Here is a 26198-nt window from a genome sequence, read left to right on the forward strand (position 1 = left end):
ACCTCCCCGCAAGTGTGTCACCCTCCAGTGTATTTTCTTGGCATTTTTTAACCCCTACTACTATGGCTCAACTGACACCCAGTAAATTACTCCCTCTCCTCTCCATTACTCCTGCCCATCCTCAGTCCAGGAGGTGAGATAAATGCACACCCACATCTGCACCTCTTGCTAGTCCCCAGGTTTGCATGTTCAGGATAGACCTCTTCCAAAAGGGATTTCAGGCTTTATGCAGCACCCAGCCCATGCCCCAGCACCCAACACTCCCCAAGCATCTTCTTTTGCTTAGCGGAAGGAAATCCTGCACTGACAAGAGCTCAGTTTCGATCTTTCTTCTTTATCAACATACTGATAAAAAAGACAATAAGAAGGGCCTTGCCTCTGGGGAGAGGGCACTGGCTTAAACCTAATTCAACCACACTACTATCCCTTCTTCAAAGGGCATGCTTGGTTAGAATCGTCCATCTAATAGATGAGATCTCCTTTGAAGATCTCCCACAGGGACAGGGTGTCATTAAAAATGCAAGGTCTTTGCCCTACCACCACTTATTTTTACAACTCATCCTCTGCTTACACTCCTACACAGTTCATGAGCATTAGCTCCTGGTTTCTGTAGTCGGGTAATGCACTGGGCATGAGGGCTGCTTTGGAGATGTACTTCAACAGAATGCTCTCTATATACCCCCCTTATACAGTCCAGCTCTCTCAGAGATCCAGAGGCAAATCTGGCTTTCAGGGACCTGCCAGCCAGCTTGAGATTTGCTTCTGCAACAGTGGGAAAGCTGCCATGTGGTGCAGTTGGCTGCAAAATGCTTCAGGCCATGCTAGGCAAGCACATAGTGCTTCTGGGCACCAGCACAAAGAGGACTTTTTTGTGCTCTTCCTATTGCTGAATAGACTCTTTGGATGGAAACATTACTTGAAGCTCTGTAATGACTTGAAAGCGTACACCAGAGATACAGAATGAGTGCTGAGGTAGAGAGGAAAGAGGCCAGAGAGGAGGGGCTGGTGCTCAGCTCTATTCTGGTCTGCCATGAAGTCAAGTGAAGTCAGTGAAGCCTCCATGAAACCCCCAGGAAACCTTAGTGGGGACACAGCACTCTGCATGTGGTCAGGTTAGGCTGGGTAGAGTCATGGATACAGAGGGTCAGTATCAGCAGGGCAGAGCTACAATCCATGGGGACCAGTGTGATCCTGCACCCTTGGAGGGTTCTGTATCCAGCCCAAAGTCTGTGGCACTCAGTGGCTAATTACTGTCTCCAAAGGTGCTAGGACTTTGTTTTCTTCTCTTCTCACTTGAAGCTGATGCTGGAATGAGCACACCTTGATTTAGCCAAGGCTGGGCCAAGATCCATCCTGGTTTCTTTTCCAATTGCCTCAGCATCTTAAATATCTCCCTGGCCTGACCCTGCAGAGCAGCCTCCTGCTCTTGGCTGGACCCCGTCCTCCTGTTTTCTTTTTGATCTCAGTAGATGTTTTGTACAAATAAATATCCTTTAGGTTTTCTCATACTGATTTAGCCTCTGCCACACTGCCAGCTGCTCTGCATCATTGTCATGTGTTGATTTTCTCTGCTCCTTTGCACCTTTTCTCCTTTTTACTGCTCTGAAAACCTCAGTTGCCAGCTCCTCCACAGAGATCAGATGAAAAAAAGAGGCCTGGGCTAAGTGAAGCTTTTGCCTCCCCACTTTGCCTGTAATGTGTTTTTAATCTAAGTGGTGGAAATGTCACTGAATCTGTTTGCAGCGTTCTCTTGAGCGGAATTAATGCTTCTTGTTAGTGATAATATGACTTAATCAGCTTAATTATGGTGAGACATAAGTAGACACCTTTGTGTATTGAATAACTTATAACCTACTGGACCAAAAAGCAGGAATGAAGGCTTGGAAAATAAATTAAATATGACCCTTAGTGCAGTCTGCACTTTGACTAACGATTCATCTCCCATGAAATTCAATGATTTGCAAACCTCACATTTGAATAAGTGATACATTTCTTGCATGTTTTAAACAATAGCAGCGACTTTGATTTCAGCATTTGGAATTCCAAGTGTTTCTCCGATGCTGGCAAGCAGGGAAAACAAGTTCATGGTAAACGGATTGAAAAATAAAGCATTTGTGCAGTCAGCTATCAGAAAGACATCCAGAGGATCTGCAGGCATTGGTGATATTTATTGCAATTCATTGCTAGGAATATCTACAACAACAGGTGAAAAAATACACTGGATGAAATGAAGAGAGAGCAAAGATTTCCAGAAGGGTCACTAATGTCATCACATCAAATCTGCTCATTTCAGTAATGTCTACAACAGAAAATCCCATTAAATAGCTCCAGAAATGTCTTATCATACATTTTGCCTGCACAGAAAACAAATCTTTCAAAGGAAAGAGAAGCAGGAAAAGCAAGAAAATGATTATGAGCATTAGCAGGGTTTCTGATAGGCCAGGATGCAGAGACTCTGTGATAGCAGGCTGCATGAAATACAAAAATTGGGGTTAAATTGCTATGTGAACCCAGAGAAAGAATGAGCTGTCTGAATTCGTTCTGTTCTATCGCAATGAGTCACTGAATTTCTGTGTCCAAATCTTCCCCTAAAAAGCACTGGAGTTCATTGTGGTGCACACAATAAAGCAGAGCTCTACACAGGGATTTTTTTGCTGCCCAAGTCTATCTGAAATGCAGAGGTGCATTGACTCCAGCATCATACAGAAGCCTGGTTGGTTTGATGAGTTGCCTCTGAAGTCCATGTCCATATTCCTTGGTATTTTAACTAACAGAATGGGGGGTGTGTGTGTGTGTTCATAGTTCATACTGCCAGTAGTGAGGGCTGAAGGCTTATTTTTAATGCCAAAGAGCTGCTGCTCTTTTACACCCGGTTTATCACTGCTCTTGCTCTGCAGTTGTTCAGTCTGTATTGACTAAATCTCCAAATCTCCTCTCCCAGTACAGATGGAGCATATTCACACAGGTATCTAAATGTGAGGGGTTTGACCAGGGGCTGAATCCCACCTGTAGGATCCCTCTTGTCCCCAGTTTTCTCCTTGATTTTCCTTTAATACCATTTACCAGATGTGTAGATAAAGCCCTGTGTGCCCAGCACATGTCTGTCAGTGGCTTCTTATCAGAGACCAGAGGAACAGATTTGCTATTTGTTTTGAATCAACCCTGGAAGACCGAACTTCAGGCATGTAATCCTGAAAATCCTGAGATCCATTCCTAAAACTAAAGTGTATTTTTTTCTGTTGCCATGAAATGCAATGTTATAGTCAGTTTGCTTACCTAAACCATCTTTTCTTACTCTTCCCCCCCCCCCCCCCCCAAAAATAGTCTGGTAATAAAAGGATATCTACAGCTGGGGTAGAATCCTTTTCCCATGTTAGCCAAGAGCCCTCCTGGTTGGCTGTGCCACATAACATGAGCCGTTTGATTCCCTCAATGCCTATCTGATGGTGTTTACCATGATGGTCACATTCCTCTCATATCTGAACAGTTTTCAACATGCCACTCCTGCTGCTGTGGGGTCCATTCTCATGCCCTCTTTTCTGGCTCTCTTTTAGCTCAAGTTTTATATCTGCTATAGTTTCCTAGTGAGGTTGGATTAAATCTGACCCTGCTCGGAGCACAAGATTGACCCAATCACTTTGAGGTGTCTCTTTCAGCCTCAGTCATTATGTGAATCCATGAAGATCCCATACTGCAACCTTCAAATACTGGTGCAGTTGTGCCCCCTTCATGTTGCCCACACGATGCACACCAGCAGGACAAAACCACCCTATCTGCTATGCTTGTGCCTACTAAGCCACCTTGTGTGCAGCCTTGTGGTGTCTGCAACCCAGGGTGGATTTATGCAGGGTACCACAGCTGACCAGCAAGACACTTCCAATCTTACAAGGGAGAGGTTAGGAGATCATTTCTGGTTCTCCTGTCATGGAGATCAGCAGGGGCAAGTTACAGGCTGCTTTAATGTTATACCTTCTTAAAAAAAGATAACAAAATAAACTAGAAGCTTGGATCTGAGCTGCAGGGACAAACCTCAGCACAGAGTTTGGGAACACAATGGGGACCTTCAGGTCTTCCCCCAAACACTGTCTGCTGAAGGAATGAGGAAGGAAGACCACTCAGGGAGCCACTTGTGAAAAGGTTGATGGTGTTGGCATGGAGAATTTCCTTCACAAAGGACCTCTATATGCAAATAGGAAATGGAGATGGAGAAATGGGAAATGAGCCAAGCAAAAAAATCATGGCTGCTTTTTGCTGCCTGCAGGTAAAATTCAAGTGAAAAGCAAGGGGGGGGGGGGCGGTGGCGAAGAAGAGGAAAATGAAACAGCCTCCTCTCTGCATAGAATGCATTGCTGAAGAAGCTCTGAATCTTGCAAGGCAGAACAATTGTCTGTTCAGAGGTGCCTTCCCCAGGGACTTTGCCTGGCATAGTTTCATTCATTTATCCCTGACTCCTGACATCTGCATAACACGCTCACAGAGAGAGTTATTAGTTTAATTTTCTTGTGAATTACAACAGAGGCAAGGAGAATTAGAAAATACTTTTTTATTATTATTATTATTATCAGTCGTTTCTGTTTTCCAGTTGAGAGATTGTAAATGAAGCCATTCATCCTGCTAACATCAGTAGGGACCCAAACCCAAGCCTTTCTGGGGTAATTGGTTTCTGATGAGCAATCACTTGTAAAACCAATAGCAAAGGCAAGAAGTGAAATATAAATTCTCCCTTTACATGCTGAGCTTTTCATTAGGATTGTGTGTCTGGTTTCTTTCTGGGATTTAGTGGAAAAGCCAAGAAGTGGTAAACAAGGCAGTGGGCTAAGCCTGACAAGGAGTTTGTATTAGCATGAAACTGGGAGAAGAGCATTGCCCAATGCCCTTGGGAAGAAATAAAACCGTTCCAGAATTCCTCAAGCTACAGCTTTCTAGGGAGCCATTTGGCCAAACTAAGGCTTTGGGCAGGAACCAGAAGCAGCAAATCTTCTCACAAGCATGTGTTTTCATATGGGGCAGCCCAAGTGTGCTTCTGTCGAGCAGAAACCAATATGTTGAGGAAAGAAACAGAAAACTAAGAGCCCAGGGGCAGTTGGTCTATGCTGCAAGTCTAACTGATGGAAATCTGCAATCCCTTGTATCCTGCAGCTGGCAAACTGTAGTGGACCATGTTATCTGGATTTGTGCAAGGGCTGAGACTGTGAGTCAGGCTCCAGTTCTCTTTTTATTTCCCCAGTTCCAAACGAGGAGGCTGCTCATCTGCACCAGCTTTTGTTTCCCTGATGAACGTCACAGTGCTTAAGGCTTGATTTATTTATTTATTTTGGAGGCAAATTAAGTATCAATGTAGATGCAGCTCTCAGTGTTTTCTAGGCTGGGGCTATGGGGCTGCCATTCATTGGCTTAACTGGATTGCTTGCTGTTTTATGGGAGGGTTTTTTTTCCAGTTAATCTTTTGGCACACATGCAGCTGGTTGTTGCCTTGAAGATGAGTAGAGAACAGCAGGCTTGACAAAGACAGAACATTTTTAAGCTCATGTACACAGAAAAGCCTCCAAAACAAGAATGATGCAGACATATCTCTAACAAAACAAACCAAGCAAAACTCTTCAAACAAATCCACTTTTTCAGCTTCCGAATGACGAAATCTGATCCCTAGGAAACCAATGTGGAGTAAAATCACTGTTTGGACTCAGTCCTGAGCAACCTGCTTTGAGCAGAGGGGAATGGACCAGATGCTGTCCAGAGATATGTTCCAAACACAACGATTCTGTGATCACAGCTTTTTCCTTTCCTTAACCCCCCGAAATAAGAACCTGTTGCTGTGGCCACAGAAAGAAAGGAGACAATTAGGACATTTCAATATTTGCATTATATTTGCTTACAACATACAGCTCAGAGCAATATCCTGCACACTTATCAAGCAAACCAGTTTCTGTTTCTCTCATTTGGAGCCAAGCTTTCCAGGAGCCTCATAAAGCCTGATGCACCCTTCACTAACCCCACACACAGCCAGGCTCTGCTGTCTGCCCTGGCTTTTTGGCCTCCTACCTCAAATATGAGGCAACCTTGCAATTTTGGTACTGCTTGAGCAGATGCAAGTGTCTTTCCATGACAATGCGCAGGATCATTCACTGAAGCTTAAACATTGGAAGTTAGGAGGATACAAGGCATTGAGAAGTGAAGAGGTTTTAGTTAACTGTGGTGTGACCTAGGAGAGGTGGAAGAGGACCAGCTGGTCCCAGCAGTTTTCCAAACTGCCCAAGCCTCTGGAATCATTGATGATGGTTAAGCCCCTTCTGCCTGCAATGTGAGCAGAGGTTTCCACTGGATTTGTACCTTAGAGAGAATTTGTGTCTTCCTGTCAGACTTTGCAAGGACAAACTGACCCTGCACCCTCACCACTACCGGTACCTCATTTCTAAAACCTGTCAGGCAGAAGCAGAGCCTGCAGGTAATGAACTTTCTTTCCTACTTTGAACAGCTGTCCCATGAGCCCTGGGTCCCCACCTCCTTTGGTCTTCCCCAAGCATTCCCCCGTGCCCTTGCTCTGCAGAGAGCTGCAGTCTCCAGCTGAGTTCTGTTCTGCATGTATCTCTGGCTGATCTTGCAGAACACGTTCCCATTTTGTCTTTACATATGTGTCTGCTCCTGGTGATGAACAGTGCAGCTGAGCCTTTCATTCTCAAGAGTGGAAAAAGGGGGGAAAATGCAGGAAGTGAATCCTTCTGACTTTTGGTCACTTGATTGGTTGGTTTGTTTATTACCAGGTTTTACTTTGCAACTTTGTTCTTTTGCATGTGCCTTGTATTTCCCTTTTTTCAAGTTTATTAATGAGGGGGTTGGGACTGAAGAATAGCAGCAGCTCACACATTGCACATGCCTTTAAAATGTGGGTGCTATTTATAAAGATTTACTCACTGTGGCAACAATTTGTCAGAGGCGCAAAGTGGTGATTGAAGAAGATTTATCAACCCAGAAAGCAATTTTGTTGCTGTGCGGGTTTTGCTTATTCTCTGCTTTATTCTGTGACCTGGCCTAGGAAACTCATTGGGGATGTTATGTGCTTGGGAGGTCTGTAAAAGAGAGAAGCAGATGGCATTCCAGACCTGCACAGCTGGTGTGCAGCAAAGGAAAGTGAAAGAAAAAGCACTATGGTGGGAAATTTGTCTGATTTCACAGCCTATATATAAGAATTTCTGCCATGGGATAATATTTGTAGTTGTTAAAGAAAGAAGGAAGAAAAATGAGCAGAACACTGAAAATTGGATATAATAACCGCTATCGGAGCAGGAATCCTGTATCACTGTTGGAATTTCCCTCAGTTCTCTTTCTGGTGGACATTTAAGGGAATCTGTTGTATTAGGGATAGGAAAGAAAATTGCAATGGAAGGAGGGTGCAAGGTATTCTAGTTTCCACCTGAAACTGCAAAGAGTTTGGTCTCTGACAGCCCACAGTCCCCCTTTACATCATGTTCACTGGCCATCTTAAGACAACATCCCCCACTTTTACATCCTCGTTTTCCTTTCTGAGGCATCATTTTATGCAGTTTTCCCTCTTGCTGCAGAGCAAGGAGGAAGGAATTCTTTCTCTTACAGCTGCATCATTCTCTCACTTTATTTACAGAGGCTGAAATGAAGAAAACTCACCCCTGTGCTAAATCTGTTGGGCACGGGGAGCGTGGTGGAGTCATGGAAGTGGAATTCTATTGCAAATGTCAGGAGTTATGAAAAATGTAACAGACTTTAATATTCTCCTGCTGTTATTGCTGAGAGCATCTCTCACCTGCATTCACAGAAAGTGAAGTGCCTTTTACCAAGCCCAGAGGCCACTGAGCAGAAAAGATTGCCAAGATTCCTACTTGTATTTTAACACTGCACTACGGATTGCATGTTAATAAAGGCATGTTCCCTCTAAACTCTCATCAAACAGAATGGTTTGGGTTAGAAGGGACCTCTGGAGATCATCTAGTCCAACTCCCCTGCCGAGGCAGGGCCGCACAAAGCAGGTTACACAGGAACACATCCAGGTGGCTTAAGTTTAATTAAATTAGCAATTAACTTTCAGCTTCAAGACTTCATTTAAACCCTCAACCAGAAGGGCTGTACCTTCTATCATGCCTCCTTAAACTTCAGCCCCAGTGTCCTGCTACTTATACTTTATGAGTGACTTCTATATTCCAGATTATAACTACAGCCCCAGCCTTCTGTGATACCTAGCTGGTACTGAGCCAGCCGCCTGGATGCTGCTCTGAAGATGTAAAACATTAACGATGCATTTCTCTGTAGCTCACTTTCCCGTGGGGTTGTGTTTCAAGGTAAGTGGTTTGCATAAGATCCCTCAGAGACCTGTGTTTAGTTTATTCAGTGGTATAAACAACCTGCTGCTTTTGTGCCTCTCCCTACAGAGCAAGGAAAAGCCCGTTTTATACATTAAAATTGAACGTAGAGTTGCTGAAAGGTCTGTGATGGCTTTTTCTGGAGCTCAGAGCATCCCCTCGTTCTGAGTGAGGTTTTACAGCGCATAAGCAATTTCTCCCCATACACCCCCCCTTCCTCTCTTAAGACCCTGGGTTCGGTGGGGGATATGGGGTTACCAGTCCCCAGCTCTATCTCGCTGCCCATATTGCTCAAGGCTCAGAGAGCTCCTGTCGAGGGCACTATCGGTTTTCTTCAGAGGGTTTTTTCCATTTCACCTCGATACAGCGATCCCTACGGTTCAGAAAACAGCTCTGGGAGGGGGAACCTGGCTCTCCGCGACCCAATTAGCATAATCCCTGGAAATAAAGGGCTTAAATGCCAGCTCCTGATGTTTTACCAGGAGTCACGGCATGTTGCTCTCTGCCAGGCACCGGCGAAGCCGGCTGCTAACGGACCCCTCGGCTTCCAGCCCCAGCGCGGAGAGGAGCACTGGAGGGCCTCGACGGCTCGTCCGTGCTGTGCCAGCGGGGAGCTCTGGCGGTGGCTCTGCCCGGACATGGGGGTTGGAGGGGACCAAACCAAGGCTGAACCAGACCTAGTTTAGTCCCAGACACTCATAGGCAGGATCGGGGCTTGGGGAAACGGAGACGAATTTCACCCTTTCCCTCCTTGTCGTGAGGTCGGTTCTGGTAAGGCACAAAGAACGGTGGAAGATAAATGAACATCTCCCCCATGCCGGGATTTGAGCAATCAGGAAATACAGTCTGAGCTGGAAAGTGCCCGAGCATCTGTTGGGTTATTAATAAATTGTATGCAATCTGTCCGGGATGAACGTCGGGACGGAGAGGAGCCATCTGCTCCCGAGGGTAGCTTTAATGGTGCCTGGGGAATAAACTTAGTGGAGGAAAGGCAGCGGGATCGGCCGGGCGGGCTCCCGGTGCGCTGGTCTGGGCACAGATTTCACAGGGTGGGATAACACGGGGGCTTCCCCACCTCCGGAAAAAGGCCCCGCACGCAGAGAACGGGGACTCGGGCCGAACGTGGGCATCATCTCTCCGGCCTCACAGGCTATCGGAGAACTCGTGCTCTCTTTCGAGATCGCTTCCAGAAATCAAAGGATGCTGGGCTAGGGACAGCTCCGCTCCCAGGGGCTACCTTGTGTCCCCAGACCGGAGAAACGCAAGGACACATTTATTCCCGCCCGCCTTTCCTCTCATTCAGTGCTAATTACTGCTCATAAACTATTTTCCGCTTTTTATCCTCTAACGGTGCTAACTGGGGAATGCTGGGGCGTGGAGGGGTTATCACAGGAGGGCAGGGTGATTCAGTCAAAATGCTTATTGCAGGCGGGCATCTCCGCCTTACCGCAGGGCTGGGAAGCTGTGTCAGCGGACACGCTTCCCTTAGGAAGAACCCAGAACGGGGTCCCCGAAACACGTCAGAGAAACCCATACACCGCACTCGGAGGAACTCCAGCCTAAATCCAGGCCAGCTGAGCATAAAACCTACAGGGACAGGTAAGAGCGGCAGAAAGGGAAGGAGCGCAGCTGGAGCTGTGCAGATGGGCCTGCGGGCGGGCAAACCCCGCCGCTCCCCCTTCGAGGGGGATAAGTGGGAACTCCCGACGCGGCCCCGCACCGGCCGCCCAGGCAGAGCGGCGCAGGCGCTCCCGCTCCGCTGTCACCCGGCGGCGGAGCAAAGGCTGCCGGGACTTTCCGGCGACGGGAGGAAGCGGCGCGGGGCTCCGCCTGCTCCGCGGGGGTGATTGGGCTGGAGAATGGGCCCCGCGCTCTCCTTGGGCGCCCGTGCTGGGTTGGCAGCGGCTTGGAAGTCTGTGGGGGTGGTGGGGTGGACATTCCTCTTTGATGAATTACTTTAAATGCCCTTTCCGGGCTCGCCGGGCCCTCCCCAGGCTCGCAGGCAGGCGCGGAGCTTGTCGGAGAGAGCTGGGCAGCTCGGGGCCGTCAGCAGCCGAGTGCTCGGCACCGGGCGTCGCCGGAGGAGGGAGGCTTCAGCTCTACCAGGGCCCTGAAAACGGTGGAGAAGGATGGGTTTGGTGTCTGTTACCCGCTCTCTGACCCTGTCCCCCTTACATTCGGTGTTGAAGGTGATGGTGCAGACGGGAGGCAGAACCCCGCGGGGGTGAGTGCGCCAGCCACAGGTCACCCCCTTCCCCGGCTCTCTTACGGGCTGTCCCTCGCTTAGTGTTTAGGGCACTCTTAGTGTTTAGGGTAGGAGATGCTATAAGAGCTTTTGATCTAAAAAGGGCTTTGAAATCAGACCTCGGCTGCTTTTGTGCCGCGCTCTAACAGCTCGACGGCGTTAAAGAGGCGTCAAGGACCCGCTTCCCAAGAGGACAGCTCCGACAGTGTTTGCTCGGGGCTCGCCAGCCCTTCGGGAGGGGATGGGCTCTTCTTTCCGTCTCAGGATGGTAAGGCTGGAAGCGTCCTGTGTCACGGGAAGTATTCTGCGGAGCTACTGCTTTTCTCCCTCTTGCTGAGTCTCCATTTCTTGTCTCGAAGAGTAACAAATCCTGCTTTGAGTTCAGCGGGGGGTGAATTAGAGCTTTCTAAATATCCCTGGTGAAGTCCGTCTGTCTTCCCCCTTTTAACGGACAAGAGACGAACCTTTCGGCTGGTGATTGCCATGGGGCTGTACTTGCTTTTCTAAGAATCCAGCGTTTACTCCGTGAGCTCTGAAGTGATCTCAGGATGCCGAAACTCACCGTGGTTACTTTTTGCAACAGTTTAAACTAGGTTTTCATCCCTTCCTTTCTAATGAAAGAGGCTCAGAGTAACGTCTGGGCACTCGATGGGCTTTTGGGGGTGTAAAGGTGAGTAGCTTTTAGTAATTTTTCTGTATTTTCTTGATGTGGATCACCAGTCCTCACATCTTGCTGCTTAGTCAAAGGCACGGGGCATGCTGCGTATGGACTAAAGTTGGAGTAGCTAAACTAAGCTTTCCACCAAATCGAGTGCTTTTACAGGATCGTCTCAGTTTCTTCTGATGACCTTTGTGGCTTCTCGTTATAGCTGCAGCTGGTGTAAAAGGCAAGTTAGTTGTAGATCTGTAGTAGTAGCACAATGCTATAATGCTTAAGGATTTGACAGTGCCACCCATTACCCTGCTGCTGCTCAGGTAGTAGCTGGATTTCAACAGAAGGTGAAAATCTGGCATGGACTGGATGTGAGTGAACAAGAAACAGGTCTTCCAATGTATGCTTTTGTAACTCTTCCAGCAGTTATTCTGGATTCTTTACCTTTCTTTGCATATAGAAATACTTTTATCAATTGCTAAGCTCAGATCTCTGGTGTCATGGGATCATTTATTCAAGCTTCTGCTTTGTGGATATAGAAAGATGCAGACAAGTGTTCAGACCACAGGAGAAGGGACACTATGTCCTATACCCTCGATGTCAGTGTTTGTCATCTCATTAAAAGCTTTTCTACTGATTTATAAGCCTCCTACTACATTTTACAACGAGCTTAACTTGGACCTTAGCACAGCTCTTAAGATACTTGAAAATAGAGTAGGGCTTTTCTTGCCGACATCAGAATTACATTTTCATCCCTATGAATACGGCATAAAATATTGCTCAAAAAAAAAAAATCTACTTATTCCAGGTAAGTGGATTAGCTCAGCAAGCAGGTAAGTAGGGAAAGCAAACAAGCACGAAACAAACAACAAACTGAACACCACCACCCCCAAAACAGCAACAACCAAACAAACCCTCACCAAAACAAAACCCCACTGAAAGAAACGAACAACAAAACCACAGATCCCCAAACCTATCCTGCTTAAACGCCTCTGGTCCTGGACTCCAATGGAATTAAACTGTTGGGAAACTCGGCGGTTGGGAATGTGTCTCCAGATTATGCTGTCAAAAATAATGCCTTGTAGAATCTTGTTCGTCAGTTCTCTGTTGTCAAAAAGATCAACTCTGTTGCCTGCTCCTGGAAGAAAATATAGGTTGTTCTGCTTGGTAGGTTGCATTTGTCTCTGTTGCCTGTGGTGTAGTAATGGCAGACTGCAGAAAATCCGTGTGAAGACCTGAACAGTGGAAGAGAAGGACAAAACCTGTATGGACGTTATGAATGTGATAACGATGTTCTAATGGGCTTCATAAACCTGTGTCCTCGGCGACAGCAGCAGTGTCTGCTAGAGGTCCCTCTTGCCGTTTACCGTGGGCTGCTTTGCTCGAGAGCGGTGCTGGAGGGAGAGACCGCTCTTCATCTTGAAAGGCTGAACTTCCACAAGGATTTTGGGATATGAAACGTGATCTGTCTGTCTTCGTCTGGGAGAAAACCCTGTCACTGTTCGGGATAGGAAAATTCAGGTGAGTTACAAGGTAGGAAAAGTTTATCTCTGTGTTTTGATGGCATAGACCGTACAAAATTGGCATCAAGGATGCATCTATAATCAAGACATCGCTGCTGTCCATGAAAAGCCTGACTCCCTTCAGCAGCAGGTAAGCACTGTTTTCTACATGAACCAGCATCACTGTGAAGATCAGTCGGGCAGGAATACAAAAAGGTCGGTAGGCATGTTCGTGTTTCATAATGTTTTGAACTGTGGTCCGTGTACATGAGCTGCAAAGGTAATGGCAGAACTCACCCTTGGTCAAGCTGTGGGGAGTGCAGCAGCTCGGCTGTCTGCGGGAGCCCAGAGAGCTCATGGTGAATGTGAACAAGGGCAGATATTGCCCTTGTTCAAGCTTCAAATGGTGGTTAGAAATCCTCCCACAGCCACGCAGCTGGGTTTGCCTGGATGGGGGAGTTGACAATATTTTTCTGTCAGTTATCTTTATTTCTGGGACATGCTGTTGTGGTGGAGCAGTGTCTGGATATTGTGGCAGTAATTTTCCAAGTGGCAAGGAGTAAGGCTTGGGGCATCCATTATGGGAGGGTGACACTGACTGGGGAAGAGTCTTTCCTGAGGAAATGAAGAGGCTGTGTAGAAAATGGACTGTGTCATTGGGGAAGAACTGGAGACTCACATTGGCACTGAGTTGGTAACAGTGGATGAAATGCAGCTGGCAGAATTTTGGCGACTGTTGGGTTTCAGGCTATTGGCTGTCAGTGTAGGGATGGCTTTTCCGGTTTCCTGAGGCTGATGTTGAGAGAATGTCCTTAGCTTTCTGGTGTTCCCTCCTGCTTTCCCTGTGATAGAAGTCCATAAGGGAGCCCTGTGAAGTGTCCAGTGATTTCAAGGTTTTTGCAGATGTGGGTCATGTTTTTCTATCCGTCTTCCCAGAAATGTTAAGGAAAAATGTCCCTGAAAACCAGTTCCCCTCCCCTGAAATTTTTTCTGAAGTAACCAGTGATGCTACAGCTAAGTCACTTCTACTTGAAAAAGATGTCTGACAGATGTACTTTTTTTCCTATTTCTTTGTGATACCTTCATAATGGATTGACTGACCATAGCCTGGATTTGGTATTGGACTCAGTGATCCTTATGGGCCCCTTCCAATCGGAGATATTCTGTGATTCTGTTACTGGCCCAAAGCACTAGTGCCTGCTCTCGTTCCTTTCTTACTGCTTCAGGCACAGTGTGAGCAAATGACAGCCAGCACAGATGGAGGAGGAGCCCTAATGTGTTTCTCAGAGTGGATATGTTCGGCACCGAGGGGATGTTCTCGGGGAAAATGCCACAGTGTTCCCTTGGTAGCTTTTGACGGGTGGTTCATGCTAATGAAGGAGATGTATTCTGTGGAAATTAATGCCTCTGGGTGTGGACATAAAAAGAAGCAAGAACCTTCACATTCTACCTGAAGGTAGAAAACGAGGATGGAAGAATGGTTCTTCATCGAGGTACGGGAGGACTGCTTGGGTGTGTGGTGGCCCTGTGCTTTTTTAGCCTTCTTGGAGGATTGGTGTGCTCTGCTGTGATGGGTTTGAGTTCCTAAATGAAAGGTTTCCTCTGGGTTGCTTGGGATTATTGGAGCCTGCTTGCACAGCTGTTGAAGAACTTGATGCTTACTCTTTTGTTTCAGAGGGTGGTAGATTTTTACTGAAAGTTCACGAGTGTTATCTTCTTTCAGAAGTGGAAGTGAAGGGGGTGAGTCTGTCTCTCCTGCGTAGATCGGGGGAAAGCAGGAAGGTTGGTCCTCATGGAAGGAAAGAGCTCTTGCCAAAGTGCGTGTCCGTGCTACAGAGAGTAATGTAATGGTACATAAAACGTGTTGGTTTAGAGAGAAAGCAGAGAAAAAGAAACGGTTGGGGGGGGGGGGGGAGTAGGGACGGGGGAAGGGGGTTAGGACAGAGAAAAGAAGACAAAGAGGAAGAAGGCAGAGAAAGTCAACTGAAAAAAACGAATCAAGCAAGGGGAAGAAAGGAAGAAACGATAAAGGAGTTTTAAGCACGGACTGACACTATCAGTGTACACAAATGCGGTGAGGAAGAGAAATGAAGAAATAAAGGATGCAGGAGAAACGAAGGAGGCAAGGAAAAGAAGGAAAGAAATAATTATAAAGAAGAAATAAAGGAAAAAAACGACATAACAAGGGTTCGTGTTGTGGAAGAATCCAAGAGGAGAAGGAAAAAAGCAAGGCAGTAAGAAAGAAAGCCTAGAAGCGACAGAGGAGATGAGCCCGCACGAAGTCACATCTGGTCGCGGGGTGGAGCTGGTCCGTAGTAGCCCCTCCCGTAGGCAGAGCACCCAGCTCCGGCGCTGCTATCCCGTCATTAGCGGAGGAGCAAGAAAGGGTTAGGAAAAGAAGCAAGAATAAAAGTAGAGGGGGGAAAGGAAGAAAAAAAACCATGAAAACCTGAGAATTTAAGCAATAAAAAAAGGTAAGAAAATTAAGAAAGGAAGAGGAAAAGAATCTCTGCAAGAAAAAAAGACTGGAAGGCAAAACGGGGGAGAGGAGACCGAGAGCGGAGCAGCCCGGGTCCAGAGGATTGGGCGGTGTCGGGAAACGTGTGAGGCGTTGGAGAGGCGCACGGTGTCGCTGCAGGATCAGAAACGGCGTGTCGGCGGCTCCGCCCCGGTGCGAGTGAGTGGAGAGCCCTGCTGTGGGCGCGGGGGGGGCGGCGTGGCCGGGCAGGAGGACCGGTGAATCCGGGCGGCTGCAGCGAACCGAGCAGCGCCAGGGCCGGTGCCTCCGGCGGCGATAGCGATGGGCTGCGTGTGTCGTGGTGCCTTGTTGCGGGTGCTGGTGCTGCAGTTGGCCTGGGCGCTGGTCGGCGGGCAGGTGCAGTACTCGGTGCCGGAGGAAGTCAAGGCCGGCACGGTGGTGGGCCGGCTGGCGCAGGACCTGGGCCTGGAGGCGGGCGAGCCGGAGACGCGGCGGCTGCGGCTGGTGTCGCAGGGCCGGCGGGCGAGCGTGGAGGTGAGCGGGGCGAGCGGGGCGCTGGTGGTGAGCTCGCGGCTGGACCGGGAGGAGCTGTGTGGGAAGAGCTCGCCGTGCTCCCTGCGGCTGGAGGTGCTGGTGGAGCGGCCGCTGCGCGTCTTTCACGTGGAACTGGAGGTCACCGACATCAACGACAACGCCCCGGTCTTCCCCGCCGCACGGAAAAATCTCAGTGTATCGGAAAGCACTCCTGCCGGGTCTCGGTTCTCTCTGGAGGGCGCGTCGGATGCAGATGTCGGAGCCAACGCTCAGCTCTCCTACAGCCTCAGCCCCAGCGAGCATTTCAAAGTAGAGGAAGAAAACAGTAACTCGCGCAGTAAATCCCTGTTTCTGGTGCTCACGAAACCTCTGGACCGCGAGACGATGCCGATTCATCATCTGGTGCTGACGGCGAGTGATAGGGGCCATCCGCCGCTGACTGGCACTGTGGAGCTGGTGATCTCGGTGCTGGATTCAAACGACAATGTGCCACAGTTCAACCAGTCGGTGTACATCGTAGTTTTGCCCGAAGACGCCTTACAGGGGACGCTGGTGATGCGGCTTAATGCCACGGATCCAGATGAGGGAAGTAATCGAGAAGTGATTTATGAAATGGATGCTGTTGTTCCTCCCTTGGCGTCAGCTGCGTTCAGCATCGATGAGAAGAGCGGGGAGATCATGCTGAAGGGTGCTGTGGACTTTGAGACAGTTGCCTTATATGAGCTGCACATTAAAGCCAGAGATCAGGGGACTCCCCCGCTGTCGGGTCACTGCAAGGTGGTGGTGGAGGTGTTGGACGTGAACGACAACTCACCGGAGGTGTGGGTGACGTCGCTGTCGGTGCCGGTGCCAGAGGACGCGGCGGTGGGGACGGTGGTGGCTCTGCTGAGCGTGTCGGACCGAGACTCGGGGGAGAACGGTCGGGTGCGCTGCACGGTGTGGCCGTCGACCCCGTTCGGTCTGGTGTCGACGTTCGCGGGCTCGTACTCACTGGTGCTGCGGGAGGCGCTGGACCGGGAGCGGGTGTCTGAATACGAGGTGGAGGTGGGGGCGGAGGATGGCGGGTCTCCGCCGCTGCGCGCCAGCCGGGGTCTGCGTGTGCCGGTGTCGGACGTGAACGACAACGCGCCGGCGTTCGCGCAAGCCGTGTACACGGTGCTGGTGCGGGAGAACAACGCTGCGGGCGCGGAGCTGGCGCGGCTGTGGGCGCGGGACCCGGACGAGGCGGGCAACGGGCGCGTGAGCTACTCGGTGGCGGAGATCGGCGGCGGGGCCGCGGTGTCGGGCGTCGGATGGCGTCCGGCGTCGAGCTACGTGTCGGTGGACGCGGAGAGCGGTCGGCTGTGGGCGCTGCAGCCGCTGGACTACGAGGAGCTGCAGGTGCTGCAGTTCGAGGTGCGGGCGGTGGACGCGGGGGAGCCGGCGCTGTGCGGCAACGCCACGGTGCAGCTCTTCGTGCTGGACGAGAACGACAACGCGCCGGTGCTGCTGCCGCCTGCCGGGGGCGGGCCGGGCGCCGGGGTCGCGGTTTCGGCGGCGTCGGGAGGGGGCTCAGCGGAGCTGTGGGCGTGGGCGTCGTGGGGGGCGCCGGCGGGGCAGGTGTTGGCGAAGATCCGCGCGGTGGACGCGGACTCGGGCTACAACGCGTGGCTGCGCTACGAGCTGTGGGAGCCTCGGGGCAAGGGCCCGTTCCGCGTGGGGCTTTACAGCGGCGAGGTGAGCACGGCGCGGGCGCTGGAGGAGGCGGACGGCCCTCGGCAGCGCCTGGTCATCGTGGTGCGGGACCACGGCGAGCCTGCGCGCTCGGCCACGGCCACGCTGAGCGTGTCGCTGGTGGGAAGCGCTGAGGCGGTGCTGACTGCCACTGACTCCGGTTCTGCGAAGGCGGGGCTGCGGTCGGCGGAGGGCGGTGTATCGACGACGGCGACGAACGTGTGGCTGGTGGTGGCCATCTGCGTGGTGTCGAGCCTGTTCCTGCTGGCGGTGGTGCTGTATGGGGCGGCGAGGTGGGCGCCGCGGTCGGCCGTGCTGTCGGGTCCCGGTCCTGCCACGCTCGTGTGCGCCAGCGAAGTGGGGAGCTGGTCGTACTCGCAGCGCCAAAGCCGAAGCCTGTGCGTGACGGATGGCGCGGGCAAGAGCGACCTGATGGTTTTCAGCCCCAACTTCCCTCCGCCGCTCGGTTCCACGGCAAAGGAGGCCCATCCGGAGGCGCCCGCTCTGCTGGAGACGGTCAGTGGCCCTCCCTCCCTTCCTTTCTCGTCTTTCGCCCCTTCCCCCGTCGCCCCTTCTTCCCTGTCATCCTTCTCGCTGTCTCGCCCTCTGAGCAGTTGCTTGTGTCAGCCGATCTCAGCCCCCGGGTCTTGAAGGCGGTGGGTGCTGTGCGAGTGATTGAGGCTCCTCCGGGCGCCTTGTCATCTGCCTCCGAGTCCTGGCTGGGGCACCCCGGCTATTGCTGGTGGGTCCGTAAAGAAAGGTTTGGCCTAATCGCAGAATCTAATCACAGAGTCTTTAAGAATTCAATTTCTATCTGAAAGTGCTGAAAAGGCGCTAAGCATGCAGGCAGCTGGGAAGTCTAAGAGTCACCGAGTGGCTTTGCAGTTTCATATGTTTTTTGTGCCAATCCTAAAGGAAGGTGAGGATGTGCAAAAGTCTGGGTCATTTTCAGTGTGGGCTTTATTTGTTGGGAAACACTTAGTGGTAGAGCAATATCTGGCCACTGTGTCAGTGATCCTCCGGTGGCACTGACTGTTGCCTAGGCCTGCACCTCAGGGAGTGTGTCCTTGAGCTGGGAAGAGTTTTCTGAGGGAAATGGTGGTGCTGTGTAGAACATGGCCTGTGCCACTGGGGAAGAACTGGGCCATATCTGCTTAAATGATCATATTTCCCAAAGCAAGAAATAGATAATGGAAAACTTCCAGAAGTGTCCCCCTGCACAGTGCAGGACTTGTTCAGGATCCTCTTGGGACCTCCAGAAGTTCTGTATAACCTTGTACACTTGCTGGTCCAAGACATTGGCAGACCTGGCCTTTCGGTGCAGTGGCATAGGATCCTTTGGTTTTTTTAGCAAAATCTTTTATTTCTCACAGTGCAACGTGTTGGCTATGAGGGAATGTGATGCAGACAGTCGCATTTTGGCAAGCTCTCAGGTTGCAGAGGTTTTGGGTGGTTGGCCATCGGTGTGGGGGATAATTTTTCCCACTATACCAAGGTGAGGATGACTTTGGGAGTATCATTGGCACTCAGAAGTCCCGCCTGAGGCCTCTCTGACACAAATGTGGGAGCACAGGGCACTGAGGAATAATTTCACAGCTTTTGGAGAACGCCAGTTACAATTTTTCTGTTCAGGCTCTCTAGAAAGCACTGATATCAAGAAATGATGTCGCTTAGAAACAACTGTCTTTTGTTAAGAACCAACAATGCTACATGTAAGTTGCTTCTACCAGAAAAGGCTGCATTTGTGAGACAGGTCTACTTTTGTTCCTGTTTTGGCTGTTCTCTAATCAGCAAAGCACCACTGCCTGGTCTCCTACATTTCCTGCTGTTGCTAGGCACAGCTAGGTCAGGTGGAAGCAAGCATGAGTAGAGAAAGGACCCTAATGGTGTTCTTGGAGTCGGGCTTCCAGGGAATGATCAAATTGGAATAGTTTGTTTTGGAAGGGACCTTTAAAAGTCATCTAATCCAAGCCCCCTGCAATGAGCAGGGATGTCTAACTATATCCACATTGCTGAGAGCCCAGACCTGCCTTCTTGATGGAAAGGATTAACAAAAGCTGGGGTGAACCCTGAGGCAGGAAAAGAAACAGTGGCATGTCTGGGAGGTGAATGTGGCAGTGAGTAGGACCTGGTCATTTCCTGATGAGAAAGTTGACTGTGAGCAGTGAGAAGACTGGTCTGTGGTAGGGCAATCCAAAGCCTGAGGATTTTGGCAGTGATCCTCCAAGTGGCACTGACATGGTGTGGCCTATGTCACAGGGAGGAGTAGTTTGAGTGGGGAAGTGTCTTCCTTGTGGAAAAGGAAATGCTGGGTAGACCACAGTATTACTGCGGAAGGACTGGAGAATGTCTGCTTAGCTGGTGGAGATGACAATTCTTGTGGCGCAGATGGAGGATGAGGATAGAAAACTGGGAGAAGGGGCCCAGCACACAGGGCTGCTCTTCTGGGATCCTCTCTGGGCTTCCAGAAGTTCTGCATATTGCATGGTCTGATATTCTCTGTGGTATCACTGCTTTTGAAGATAACTGCTGTACATGCCTTTAGTAATTTAAAGTGGAATATTTTTAGTCCAGCAGAAGCTTTTTTGAAATTGGAATAATTTTGGCAGCCTTCTCAGAACATCTGCTCCTTTATCTCTCTGGTCTTAGTCCTGTGAGTGAGGGGAAGATGCTATCCATATTCAAGATGTTGCAAACCTGGCATTGCTGTTTTTCTTCTCTCACATTGTCCATTTTTGGGGAACAGGGGATGAGATGCAGACTGCTGAATGTTGGCAGCTGTCAGGCGGCAGGTTTCTGTGTGTGTGACAGTTTTTCCACTCTCCTGCCCTGAGGTTGGTGTTGAGATAATACCACTATCAGGTTTTTCTCCCTATTCTGCTTTGATACAGGTGAATGAGTGAGCACCACAGTGTCCAGTGTTTTGAAAGCTTTTGGAGAACGTGAATAATCTTTTTTTCTGTTTAGCTTCCCATGAAATTGCAGATAATTTTAAGGGACAATGTCCCTCAAAACCAGTTCTTTTCTGAAGATGACACCAGTGACACTGTATGTAAGTTACTTGTACATGAAGAAAATGCATTTTGAAAGAACAGGTTCCTGTTCAGTTGTGGTGTCTTCATGTTGAATTGAATGAATGTCACCTTCACTGAAATGCCCATAGGTTTGGAGCAGCAAAGCACCACTGCCTGCTCTCACTACTTTCCTTCTGCTTCCAGGCACAGCATGATCAGGCAGCAGGAAGCATGAATGGAAAAAGGACACCAATGTATTTAATGGAATGACAACCAACCTTGTCAATCCCCTTGGTTGACAAGGGGATGTTCTCAGTGGAAATATAGTGTTACGTTGGTGGCTTTTGTTTGGCCGTATGACAAGTGATTATTTAAATGAGAGCTATTGCATGAAGACTAATGGCCCTGGGTATGGCGGTTCTGTCTGTGTTGTTCTGGCAGAGCATGTGTGCCACAGAAGAAGAGCTGGACTTTCAGTGTGGAAGTGGAAAATGAAACCAGAATAGTTCTTCATAATGCTACATAAACAGTGCTTGGGTGCTGTGGTGGCCCTGGGCTTTATAAGCCTTCCTAATTGTCATCCTGAGCTGTGACGGGTTTGAGTTCCTGAATGAGAGACTCCCCTGGATTAGACTACCTGGAGACTGCTTGCAGAGATATCTGGTGCTTGTGTTTCTGAGGGCGATGGATTCTGTTCTGTTGTAGCAGAGCTGTTCTTTGCCACATGATTGCCTTGCTGTTATTCGTGGTGTCCTTGAGAGTACTGAAGGCTGAAGTGTATGGCTTTCATCCTGAGGGGAGGGGAAGTTGGAGGTGCATGGAAAGAAGGAAAACAGGAAGGTTCTTTTGTGTCTAGAGGGATGGAAGGTGGAAGGGAAAAGGAATGGGAGCTCTTGCCAAAGGACGTGAGTGCTTCACGACAAGTGTGGTATGGCTAATTTAGAAACACTGGTAAAGGACAAAATGAGCAGAAGATACAGGATGGAACTAGAAGACAAGCAGAGGCAAAGATATGGCAGAGGGTCAAGAAATGAAAGTAACGAAGAGAATGGGAGAAAGGAGTGGGGAAAAAAAGGTGGGGGAAGGAGTCTTTGTAAGAAATAAGTAGGCAAGGAAGAAAGAAAAAAGGTAGAAGGATGGAGGGGATGATTGTGAAGATCACCAGCAGGCTCTGATACTATCTCGACTGTCAATGGAAATGAACTCGGTATAATCAGTAGTCAGGGGCGCCCTGCAAGGGGTGGGAAGGAAGAGGAATGAGAGCTCCTGCCAGGGGCCATGTCTGTCCATTCTTGCGAGCATGGTGGACATTGGGAAAATATTTTTGTAAAGGGAAAAAAAGGAATAGAAGAGACAAGGATGGAAGCAGAAGAGGAGGGGAGGAAATAAGGCCATTGATGAGTGAAATATAATTAAAAAGAGTACAAAAGATCAAACTGAAAATAAAGCAAGGAGGGTGGAAAGGGAGGAAAAGAAGGAATAGAAGGAAGAAGAAAAAGGAAAAAAAAGCAAGAAGAGGAAGCAAAGATGGGAGAAGAAAGGAATCACAAAGACTGAGAGAGGGGGAAAGGAAGATGAACGGTAGAGAACGAAAGGAAAGAACAGAAAAGGAGGGAGGAGAGAAAAGCATCTATGCATACACAGAGCAAGCAAGGACAAAAAAAGGGAATGAAGATAAGGAAAGGAAAGAGAATGGGGAGGAAAAGGCGAGGGAGAGCGGAGCAGCCGGGGTCCGGAGGCTTGGACGGTGTCGGAAAGCGTGTGAAGTGTTGGAGCAGCACACGGTGTCGCTGCAGGCTCAGAAACGGCGTGTCGAAATATCCACCCCGGCGCGACTGGCTGGAGAGCCCGGCTGTGAGTGCGGGGGGGCGACGCAGGCGGAGCAGGAAAGCCGGAGAATCCGGGCAGCTGCAAGGAACCGAGCAGAGCCAGGGCCGGTGCCTCCGGCGGCGATAGCGATGGGCGAGGTGTGTCGTGGTGCCTTGTTGCGGGTGCTGGTGCTGCAGTTGGCCTGGGTGCTGGTCGGCGGGCAGGTGCGGTACTCGGTGCCGGAGGAAGCCAAGGCCGGCACGGTGGTGGGCCGGCTGGCGCAGGACCTGGGCCTGGAGGCGGGCGAGCCGGAGGCGCGGCGGCTGCGGCTGGTGTCGCAGGGCCGGCGGGCGAGCGTGGAGGTGAGCGGGGCGAGCGGGGCGCTGGTGGTGAGCTCGCGGCTGGACCGGGAGGAGCTGTGTGGGAAGAGCGCGCCTTGCTCCCTGCGGCTGGAGGTGCTGGTGGAGCGGCCGCTGCGCGTGTTCCACGTGGAACTGGAGGTCACCGACATCAACGACAACGCCCCGGTCTTCCCCGCTGCACGCAAAAACCTGAGCATCGCGGAATACACCACTCTGCCGGGTTCTCGTTTCCCGCTGGAGGGCGCGTCGGATGCAGATGTCGGAGCCAACGCTCAGCTCTCCTATAGCCTCAGCCCCAGCGAGTACTTTACGGTCGATGTTAAATCCTCTGATGAGCACAGAAAATCTCTCTTCCTGGTGCTCACAAAACCTCTGGACCGCGAGACGATGCCGATTCACCATCTCGTGCTGTCGGCGAATGATGGGGGCCGACCTCCGCTGACGGGCACTGTGGAGCTGGTGATCTCGGTGCTGGACGCGAACGACAACGCTCCCCAGTTCAACCAGTCTGTGTATAAAGTGCAGCTGCAGGAAAACGCTGCGGAGGGAACGCTGGTGGCGCGGGTAAACGCCACGGATCTGGACGAAGGTCTGAATAAGGAATTTACTTACAGTCTGGTCAGTTCTGTTCCTGTTGCTATGAGAGATCTTTTCTCCATTGATCCAAAGACAGGCGAGATCAGACTTAGGGGCGCCCTGGACTTTGAAGACGTCCGCTTACACGAGCTGCAAATTGAAGCAAGAGACAAAGGCTTCCCGCCGCTGTCGGGACACTGCAGTGTGGAGCTGGAGGTGCTGGACGTGAACGACAACTCACCGGAGGTGTGGGTGACGTCGCTGTCGGTGCCGGTGCCGGAGGACGCGGCGGTGGGGACGGTGGTGGCTCTGCTGAGCGTGTCGGACCGAGACTCGGGGGAGAACGGTCGGGTGCGCTGCACGGTGTGGCCGCCGGCACCCTTTGCTCTGGTGTCGACGTTCGGCGGTTCGTACTCGCTGGTGCTTCGGGAGGCGCTGGACCGGGAGCGGGTGTCTGAGTACGACTTGGAGGTGCGGACGGAGGACGGCGGGGAGCCGCCGCTGCGCGCCAGCCGGGGTCTGCGTGTGCCGGTGTCGGACGTGAACGACAACGCGCCGGCGTTCCCGCAGGCCGTGTACACGGTGCTGGCGCGGGAGAACAACGCTGCGGGCGCGGAGCTGGCGCGGCTGTGGGCGCGGGACCCGGACGAGGCGGGCAACGGGCGCGTGAGCTACTCGGTGGCGGAGAGCGGCGGCGGGGCCGCGGTGTCGGGCGTCGGGTGGCGTCCGGCGTCGAGCTACGTGTCGGTGGACGCGGAGAGCGGTCGGCTGTGGGCGCTGCAGCCGCTGGACTACGAGGAGCTGCAGGTGCTGCAGTTCGAGGTGCGGGCGGTGGACGCGGGGGAGCCGGCGCTGTGCGGCAACGCCACGGTGCAGCTCTTCGTGCTGGACGAGAACGACAACGCGCCGGTGCTGCTGCCGCCTGCCGGGGGCGGGCCTGGAGCCGGGATCTCGGGCTCGGCGGCGTCGGGAGGGGGCTCAGCGGAGCTGTGGGCGTGGGCGACGTGGGGGGCGCCGGCGGGGCAAGTGTTGGCGAAGATCCGCGCGGTGGACGCGGACTCGGGCTACAACGCGTGGCTGCGCTACGAGCTGTGGGAGCCTCGGGGCAAGGGCCCGTTCCGCGTGGGGCTTTACAGCGGCGAGGTGAGCACGGCGCGGGCGCTGGAGGAGGCGGACGGCCCTCGGCAGCGCCTGGTCATCGTGGTGCGGGACCACGGCGAGCCTGCGCGCTCGGCCACGGCCACGCTGAGCGTGTCGCTGGTGGAGGGCGCCGAGGCGGCGCTGGCGGCCGCGAGCTCGGGCTCGTCGGGGACGGGGCTGCGGTCGGCGGCAGCCGCTGGGGGCGGTGCATCGGCATCGACGACGACGACGACGAACGTGTGGCTGGTGGTGGCCATTTGCGTGGTGTCGAGCCTGTTCCTGCTGGCGGTGGTGCTGTACGGGGCGGCGCGGTGGTCGCCGCGGTCGGCCGTTCTGTCGGGTCCCGGTCCGACCACGTTTGTATGCGCCAGCGAAGTGGGGAGCTGGTCGTATTCGCAGCGCCAGAGCCGGAGCCTGTGCATGACGGACGGCGCGGGCAAGAGCGACCTGATGGTTTTCAGCCCCAACTTTCCTCCGCCGCCCGGTTCCACGGCAAAGGAGGCGCATCCGGAGGCGCCCGCTCTGCTGGAGACGGTCAGTGGCGCTCCCACCCTTCCTTTTTCTCCTCTTGCCCTTTCCCCCTTCGCCCCTTTCCTCCTGTCGCTCTTCTCGCCCGCGCCCTGGGCAGTTGCTGGCGTGAGCCGGGCTTAGCCCCCGCGTCCTGAGGGCAATGGGTGCTGGGCGGCCGCCTTGGGCTCTGCCCCTGTGTGCTGGCCGAAATACTGTGGGTCTTGTTGTGGTTGTGTTTCCTCATCTTCTGTGCTTGTCCTCTGGATGCCAGGGACTTCAGGAGTTTCTCTACCTATGGTGAATTTTCTCCAGTTAAATTCTCTCACCAGAATCGTAATGAAATTAGGGGAGGAGCTGTAGATTTTTTCCGTTTTCTTTTGCAAGGGTGTATCTCCTCTCAGTAGCATAGTGTTCAGGCAGAAGACCGTCAACCTCTGCATTTGTCAGAAACCGCAAGCTTCCTGTTGTGTTTCTGTTGCAAATCCAGTCATGCTGTAGATTTCCATTCCTGGCCCGTTTGGATGGTGTTTAAATATTTATCAGCATTGACAACCTCAGGGAAAAGCTGAAAGCTTTCTCTTATAATGACTACAAATTCTCCTCTACATTAGGTAGCATCATAATGTTGTTCTGTGCTCATGATAATCCGGGTTGTTTTCTCACAGAGGGAACTCAGTCCCGTTGCCATCAGTGCTATCCTGCATCCATGTCAACGAATACATGTGTAACATTTCTGTAACAGCTCATAGGTATGGATCAGTTCCGTTTGAGGTAACAAAATTTGAAGGGTCAATTACAGAGTATCTGCTCAGCCCAGTGTGAATGCCACCATCTGTATGGTTTTTGTGGTGTCAACAAAAATGTTGACACCAACAAATGTGATGTCAACAGTTGTGAATTTGTGCTCCTGACTGGTGAAGTGATGTGACATACACTGGACCGCTTCGATGTTCTTTCAGTATTTGCACCTTCTTACAAAGGAAAAAACCAAACAGAACTCTCCCAGTAACACCCCTGTAAATCCAATTGTCCTGCAGAACCAATATGTTACACTGGGTGCTTGTCCACACTTGGGTTGTTCTGTCACAGCATTAAATCAATGCCATTGCAATTTAGAGCTGATCTAACATCACCTTTTGAATATTTAAGTGTGTTGCACACTGTCTGTACAATAACAGTCTTTTGGAATTTCTTAATGTGTTCTCATTGTTTGGAAGGGTCCACAAATGCTCGAGTGAGGCCTGAGTTGGGGAAAAAAGCAGAGGCATGTCAAGGAGGTGAATGTGGCAGTGTCCCTGAGTGCGATGTTAGCCCTTCATGATATGAAGGGTG

The 26198-nt window shown here is 51.2% G+C and overlaps 2 protein-coding genes across 2 annotated transcripts; both read left to right on the forward strand.

The window, feature by feature from the left end:
- The first annotated feature begins 15529 nt into the window (after positions 1-15529).
- On the forward strand, positions 15530-22425 carry LOC130599369 (protocadherin alpha-10-like). The gene is made up of 4 exons (XM_057409776.1): positions 15530-17255; positions 17289-17971; positions 18070-18215; positions 22266-22425. Exons 1-4 carry the CDS (start codon positions 15530-15532, stop codon positions 22423-22425), a joined length of 2715 nt encoding a protein of 904 aa, XP_057265759.1.
- Positions 22426-22427: 2 nt separating this feature from the next.
- On the forward strand, positions 22428-25007 carry LOC130599370 (protocadherin alpha-3-like). Its single transcript, XM_057409777.1, has one exon. The coding sequence runs from the start codon at positions 22428-22430 to the stop codon at positions 25005-25007; it is 2580 nt and encodes an 859-aa protein (XP_057265760.1).
- The last annotated feature ends 1191 nt before the right edge of the window (positions 25008-26198 follow it).

This window comes from Pezoporus wallicus, unplaced genomic scaffold (genome assembly GCF_028554395.1).
Source record: "Pezoporus wallicus isolate ANWC-B61680 ecotype Strahan unplaced genomic scaffold, APGP_CSIRO_Pwel_v1 contig_4309, whole genome shotgun sequence".
NCBI lineage: Eukaryota > Metazoa > Chordata > Aves > Psittaciformes > Psittacidae > Pezoporus > Pezoporus wallicus.

Excerpts from the sequence above, each read along its gene's own strand:
- LOC130599369 (XM_057409776.1), top strand. The coding sequence starts at position 15,530 with ATGGGCTGCGTGTGTCGTGGTGCCTTGTTGCGGGTGCTGGTGCTGCAG. Across the intron at positions 17,256-17,288 it reads GCCTGCCGGGGGCGGGCCGG|GGGGCTCAGCGGAGCTGTGG; the intron begins GCGCCGGGGTCG and ends CGGCGTCGGGAG. Across the intron at positions 17,972-18,069 it reads CGCCCGCTCTGCTGGAGACG|TTGCTTGTGTCAGCCGATCT; the intron begins GTCAGTGGCCCT and ends CCCTCTGAGCAG.
- LOC130599370 (XM_057409777.1), top strand. The coding sequence starts at position 22,428 with ATGGGCGAGGTGTGTCGTGGTGCCTTGTTGCGGGTGCTGGTGCTGCAG.